This window comes from Nannospalax galili, unplaced genomic scaffold (genome assembly GCF_000622305.1).
Source record: "Nannospalax galili isolate Female #2095 unplaced genomic scaffold, S.galili_v1.0 scaffold1149, whole genome shotgun sequence".
NCBI lineage: Eukaryota > Metazoa > Chordata > Mammalia > Rodentia > Spalacidae > Nannospalax > Nannospalax galili.
In genome coordinates, this window is record NW_008359817.1 from 1155116 (window position 1) to 1162741 (window position 7626).

Here is a 7626-nt window from a genome sequence, read left to right on the forward strand (position 1 = left end):
CTAACTCTTTTCTGAATTCATTCAGAAGTTTATCCCTGTCTTCCTTCAGTTCTTTGATTTCTTTTTTTGGGTGTTCTTTAAATTCACCGAATTCTTTTATTATGTTTATAACTGTTCTTTTGCGTTCCATGTCCTGCATTATCTGTAGGGGGTTATCATTGTACTCCTCTAGAGGACTATTGTTATTTGGTGGGGATATGTTATTTTGGTTTTTCATATTAGTATGTTTTCTCTTTGATTTTGACATGTGTATTTCTTTTGTAGTTTCTGATTCTTATGTGAGACTCAGGCCTTCAAGTTTAGGTCTACTTCTTTTTGTGAACTTTATGTGTCTTTGTGTTTTACTTTTTTGGTCATGAAAAGCTGGTTCGTGTATCCTTCTGGTTCTCTGTTTTGATTTTATATTGGAGTGGCTGGATTGCTTTTGTCTTCAGGTGTTCCCACCGAGGCCCAATTCAGGTGAGGGTCAGATGTTTTCTGGCTTTCTCCTAAGGACTGGATCCGTCCAGGAATCATTTTGGTTCCAGGAATTTGGTGCTTGGACTGGCCTGGGAGCCTGGCCCAGGAAAGATGTTGGTCTAGGGCAGCTGGTGGCCTTGCCACCCAGAGATGCAAAGGCAGATGGGGCGGGAAGAGGCCCCAAGGACTCCTGGGGACTCTACTGAGGAGCTGGTTTGTTCTGGATACAAAGAATCAAGAAGAGGAAAGGTCAGCCCCCGTGTCCTAGAAAGAGGCTTGTGTTTGGTGCAAACCTAGGGAAGCAGAGGGAGGGGGTGGGGGTCAGGCCCAGAAATAGTGCTCCTGGGGCCCAGAGAAGGCACTCCATTGGTCTGGATGAAAAGGATCAGGAAGCAGTATTGATTCACCAGGTTTCTGGGGCCCGAAGACAAGGAATGGGACAGGACCCAAATTACGAAAGACTAGCCAGTTATATGGGATGGTTAATGAGGGTGGGGAGTCAAGTCCCTGATGATGTGATGGGCTTTCCCAGGAGTGAGGTCTGTGGGTAGGAGAGTTCTTGTTTAACTTTTTTAAAAAATATTATTTTATGTGTATGTGTATGAGTATACTGCATGCATGTCTACAAGTGTACCTGTGTCATGCAGTGTCTGCGGAAATCAGGAGAGGATGTTGGATTCCCTGGAACTGGAGTTACAGATGGTTTTTCGCACCTTTGTGGGTGCTGGGAATTGAACCCAGGTCCTCTGCAAGAGCAGCCAGTGCTCTTAACCACTTAGCCATCTCTCCAGCCCCCTTGGTTTAACTCTGTTGTTTCTCTTTTTTTTTTTTTGCCTTACTGAGTAATGCACTTTTTTTCCATTTGATTGCACCTACAGAGTATATAAATGCTTCACTATTTTGCAAAATCCTTTTTACATATGTGATATAAGTCACATAATGTACTTAATATTCATTCTTAAGAAATACATATTTGTATTTATTGTCACAGAGATATTTTTGATTCTACAGAATCAATCTGACAAACATTTCTGCTTTTGTTATTACTATCATTTATTTAAAAAAATTTACATTTTGCTTATGTCTTTGTGGATGGGAGGATTTTTGTACTCGTGTCGTTGCACATGTGTGGAAGATAGGAAGACAAGTTGTGGGAGTGTTGCTCTCCTTCCACTACATGGTTTCTGGGCTCTTACTCAAGTTGTTATTCATTTAGGTGTCACGCACTTTGCCTGCAGAGCCATCTCACCGACCCTACTTCTATTAGTATTCAAGACCTTGAATTTCGAACTCAAATATTTCTGAGTTGTAATAAAAATAGATTGTAGGAAAAAATAGATCATTCTTACGTATTTACTTAGAAACACAATGGATTCTTTTCCTTTGAGTCCTTTAGTACGTTATTTTTAAATGTGTAACTTTAGGTTTTTCTTTCAGTTTTTATTAATTTTATAATTTCTTTTTCAGGAATGATGTATCCAATGACTTTGAAATAAATGTTGAAGTTTACAGCTTGGTAAGCAGTTAAAGCTTTCTGAATAAACAATAGTACATTTTCTGTAATGATATCAGATCTTCAGCTACTTATACTCTGGATTTGTGTAGGTACAAAAGAAAGATTCCTCAGGCCCTGATAAGAAGAAGAAAGCATCCAAATCCAAGGTGAGAATTATAGCAACCTAGTATAAACACTATAGTCAGAATATCGTACTAGCTTTAGTCATAAGTTTCAGTGAGTATGAAGTGTTTTTATGATTAATTATATCCAAATTTCTACTTACTGCAGTAAGTAGAATCATAAGTTTGATTATGGGTCTCCTTTTTTTTTTTTCGTCTTTTTGAGACAGGGTCTCCCTGTAGCCCCAGCTGACCTGGAACTCACTATGTAGACCAGGCTGGCCTTGAACGCACAGAGATCCGCCTGCCTCTGCCTCCCAAGTGCTGGGATTAAAGGTGTCCACCACCGCATCCGGCAATCATGGTCCTTCTAATGCATACGATTTTCTGTATATTTACTTTAAAACTGCTTTTTTACTGATTAAACCTTTTCTTTGCTCTGAAAAGCTTTCCTCTGTACTCTTGTCTCAGTGACTCCTCTAAACCAGTACTGAATGTAATCATTTAAGAACTCGCTTTCCTCTTTTCTAGTCTTTGCTTTTTTGTTTTCTTCTAACTCATCAAATATTTTTTCTTTTTTAATTCTTTCTTTATTCTAACTTTTTGTTGGGGATTTTGGGAAGAATGAAAAAAATTTCTTTGGCATTAATTAAAAAAGGTTAGAAGTATTTGGAAAACCCTTAATAAAGAAATTAAATATGATCTTTTCATATTTAAGAATTATTTTCTCTGTGAAAAACACTAGTTTTAGACTTTGTATTGCAATATTTAATAGAACATATTCTAAGCTGTCTTTTCTTGTAGACTATTACTCCAAAGAGACTCCTCACATCTATGACTATAGTAAGTAGAATTTTTTTCAAAGTTGAATTCTCTTGATAAATATACATTTTGGATATAAAACTATATAATGGTCAGCCAATTTTAAACCTTTATTACTATGGAACTCTTTAAAGTGGGTCCTAGCACTTAAGAGGTAAAGCCTCTGGACTATGTTCCAAGTCCATTGTGGGATATTATAGTAACACTCTCTTAAAACAAAGAAATATATATCAATAGGAGAGGAATCCCAATTTTTTTGTAGGAAAAAATGTTTTCTGAAATATAGTCCTTGTAGTGTTAAAATGTTGTGTTTACTGTTAAAATCTTCACACCAAACAAAGGAAATAAATTAATGTATCTTCATACTTTTTTTTGTTGTTGTTAGAAGAGCAACCTTCATTCTTCAGGTGAGTAGATCATAAATGACTCTGAACTTTAGAATAATGAAAAGAGTTGAGCAATTATATACCTGCATAAATATATTCACACGCGCATGTGCACATGTGCTGTGTGTGCCTTCTTGATTTGGTTTACACACACACAAAATAAAACTGGGCATGGTGGCTCATACTTGTGATCTCACCACTTGAAAGGCCAAGGCAGGAAGATTGCTGAGTTCAAGACTACTCTGGGTTATATAAGTAACTTTCATTCAAGGGTGAGACCTTGTCTTGAAAGACAAAAATAAAGCTGAGACTGGAGAGACAGCTCAGTGGTTAAGAGCACTAAGTGCTCTTGCAGAGGATCCAGGTTCAGTTCCTAGCACCCACATGGCAGCTCACAACCTTCTGTAATTCTAGTTCCAGATCTGATGCCTTCTGGTCTTGGGTATTGCATACATGTGGTACACTTACATATATGCAGGCAAAACCACTCATTTACATAATAAATAAATAAATAAATAAATAAATAAATAGCTATGGTAGCACACACCTTTACTCCCCATACTTGGGAGGCAGAGACAGGTGGATCTCTTTGAGATTGGGGCCAGCCTGGTTGCCATAGTGAGTTCCAGGCCAGCTGGGACTACAGGTAGACTTTGGTCTCAAAAACATCAAAAAATAAATAAATAAATAGATAGATAGATAAAAAATTTAAAAAAAGGGCCTGGAGAAATGGTTCAGTGGCTAAGAAAACTGGTTGTTCTTGCAAAAGACCTGGGTTCGAATCCCAGCACCCACACGGCAGCTAACAATTGTCCATAACTCCAGTCCCAGGGGATCCAACAGCCTCTTCTGACCTCTGCGGGCATTGCACGACACAGGTGTACTTACCTACATACAGGCAATACACACATACACATAAAATAAAAATAATAAATAAAATTTTTTTTAAAGTTAAAAAAAAAAAGCAAAGCAAAACAAACAACAAAAGAAAGAAAAAGAAAAGGAGGAATATGAGCCAGTTTCTTTGTCATAGTTTGATTTCATTGTGTTTGAGTGGGTTAGGAAGCATTGTTTATTACTTAGAAAGCCAATCCAAACTAAACTTTATTCTCTTTACTTATAGTTATGGCTAGCCCAGGAGGATTCCATGCTGTGCGCACCAGCAACTTTGCACTTGTTGGATCACACACACTGTCGTTATCTTCAGTAGGAGACACAAAGTTTGCTCTGGACAAGGTAATTCAACTTTATTTATAAGTATATTGCACTTTTTTTTTTTTTTTTTTTTTTGGTCTTTTTGAGACAGGGTCTCCCTGTAGCCCAGCTGGCCTGGAGCTTGCTATGTAGACCGGGCCTGCCTCTGCCTCCCGAGTGCTGGGAGTAAAGGCATGGACCACCATGCCTGGAACACTTTTTTAAGTTTAGAAAAATTGTGTCTATAGAAATTCCATAGCGCTTTCAAATATATAAACTCTGGCTGAAAATACATGTTCTTAGAATCGTGCATTTTTTAATTTATTTTTTTGAGACAGGGTCTCTCAGTAGCCCCAGCTGGCCTGGAACTCACAGAGATCTGCCTGTCTCTGCCTCCCAAATGTTGGCATTAAAAGCATGTGCCACCACTCCTGGCTTATAATTGCACATTTTAATAGATATGGGTATACTTAGATGATATATGTTGAGAGTATTTTTGTATTTTAATGCTATAGTAATGTCTTCAAAATTATGCTGGTTTATTTTGTGCCATTTCTGACTGAAGAAGCATGTTTTGTATTTAGACTTTAAGTCTTTATTTTTAAAACAATAGTTTGCCTATGTGAAGCAATATTTTGAAATGTCGTATTTTATGGATTTAGATTTTTATTTTCTCCCAGGACAGGGTGTTGCAGTGTCTTTGAGGCTGGTCTGAAATTTGTTCTGTATCCTAGGCAGTATCGTCCAGGCAGGCCTTGAATTCTTGATTCTCCAGCCTCAGCCTCTCAGTGCTGGGATTGTAGCTATGTGCCAACCACACTAGCTGCATTAATCTTTTAGAAAAGTTTAATGGGCCTGAAGAGAGTCAGCAGTTAACAGCACTGACTACTCTTGCAGAGGACCTGGGTTCAGTTCCCAGCACCCATATGGTAGCTAACAACCATCTGTAACTCCATTTCCAGGGGATCTGGTGCCCTCTTCTGACATCTGTGGCCATTATATGACATGGGTTCACCTACATATATGCAGACAATACACACGCATAAAATAAAAATAATAAATAAAAGATTTTTTTAAGTTCATTTTAAGAGATTTCCCCCCCATACTTCCCCATTTAAAGCTTCAAACTTCAAATGTGTTTTTTATCACTGTTTAGAACTTTTTATCTTAGTGTGAGATAATGAAGATTTTAAATAGCTAATAAATAGGACTATTTTAAGGAGTGAGAGAGCTAGAGGTAGTTTATTCTTAGGTTGAATCCTGTGTAATGTGGTATTTTTATTTTACAAAGTTCTTTTTAATTCAAAGAATTTCTTTTTACTAATTTTTATATTGGTGTGATATGTTGTGATATTCTAACACCTGTACACAATGTGTACTGATCAGATTAGGATAATTAGCATTTTTATCTTATTTCTTAATGTTTGAAACCTTTAGCTATTTTCTGTTTCTTCCTAAAATATATAATAGGTTATTATGAACTGTAGTCATCCCACTGTTGTGTGGACATTAGAATTTCTTCCTTCTATTGTGGATTTTTTGTTTGGGTTTTTCCTTTTTTTCTTCTTTATTATTTTATTAGCTTTTTTTGAGTCAGAGCCTTATATAGCCCAGGCTGGCCTTAAACTTGTTATATGGCTGAGACTGACTTTGAACTCCAGATCTTCTTGTCTCTACCTCCCAAGTACTGAGATGACAGACTACACATTCAGCCTAATTTGTGTTTTATTGTGTGTGTTTGTTGGTTGTTTTGAGACAGGGTCTTAGCACATAACTGGCTGACCTGGAACTCACTGTAGGCTAGGCTATTCTGAACTCAAAATTCTGCCTGCTGCCCTCCTGAGTTCTGGGATTACAGGCATGTGCTACCATGCCTAGCCTACTTGTTTTAGTATCTACTGTTCACCCATCCTCTAGCCCTGCTCCCACTCTCATTCTTGGGTTGTAATAAACTCTATTCTACATTTGGGTTGACTTTCAAAAGTTTTTTTTTCCACCTATGGAGAGAAGATGCAGTATCTATCTTTCGATATTCCTAGCGGTTTCTTTAGTCATAACATAGAGATGATGCTGCATAGAAATGAGGTCTGGTTTCTAGTATCTGCTCTGATAGTGATTTACTCTTTATTCTTTTGGTGGTACAGGAGATTGAATGCAGTGCATGCTTGTCTAGTTCACTTCGTAATTTTGAGCAGTTCTCTTCATTTCTCAGGGCGCTTGTTTTTTCCACAGGGAATTTTAAATTAGCACAAGCTAGTCTAACTTTAAAACACTATGTTTGAAAATTTTCTACTATTAATGTACAACTGTATATTAACATGCTAGTATCTAAAATTATATGTAAATTTTATTTAATAAGTTAACTAGTTAACAAATTGAGTGATCCTGGATCTTTTTCTTTTCTTTTTTTCTTTTTTTTTGTTTGTTTGTTTTAGATAAATTTTGATGTAAGAGAGCAAGAGCTACTGGGCTATTTGTTCCAGGAAAAGGTTGCTTTATTTTCTTTGTTTGAAATGAATGTGCTTTTCAAAAAATAATCAGTCCTTGATTTTTGATCCATGTATGTGTTTCACTAACCACTCTTGTATACCTTTGGTTCTTTTTGAATAATTTGAACAATACATATGTAAAGAAAAAAAAAAAAAACCAAAGTCCTTCTTTGGGTCTTATATATGGGCGTCTTTTTCTCTACTTTCATAATTCTTTAAACCTTTCTTTAAAATTTCTCGTTTTTTTCATGCATGTTTGGTATTTGGGATTTTCTCTATATTCTTCCATTTGATGATTTATTTTTATTTTTTATTTTAAGACAGGGTCTCATGTATACCCAGCTGACTTTGACCTTGCTCTGTAGCTGAGGATGATCTTGAACTTCTCATATTCCTGCTTTTACCTCCTGAGTGCTGGGATTATAGCCATTGGTCACCATAGCCGGATTACTGGGTGCTGGGGATCAAACCCAGGGCTTCATGCATGCTTGGCAAACACTACGAATACCAACTGAGCAACATTCCCAGCTAACATTTTATAATTAAAAAAAAAAAATCTTATAATCACCTAACATTGATTTTTGTTCTGAATACTAATTGGAATAGAAAATTAATGACTATGTTTAAGACTAAAATTACTCACTATTTGACTTCCATTA

The 7626-nt window shown here is 36.6% G+C and overlaps 1 protein-coding gene across 1 annotated transcript in view; it reads left to right on the top strand.

Moving 5' to 3' along the window:
- Positions 1-7626, top strand: part of Anln (anillin actin binding protein) — a 90698-nt gene that overhangs the window by 50560 nt on the left and 32512 nt on the right. Inside the window, 5 exon segments of the mRNA XM_029558980.1 lie at positions 1927-1975; positions 2065-2121; positions 2881-2919; positions 3284-3305; positions 4408-4520. Coding sequence (XP_029414840.1) covers positions 1927-1975; positions 2065-2121; positions 2881-2919; positions 3284-3305; positions 4408-4520 — 280 coding nt within the window.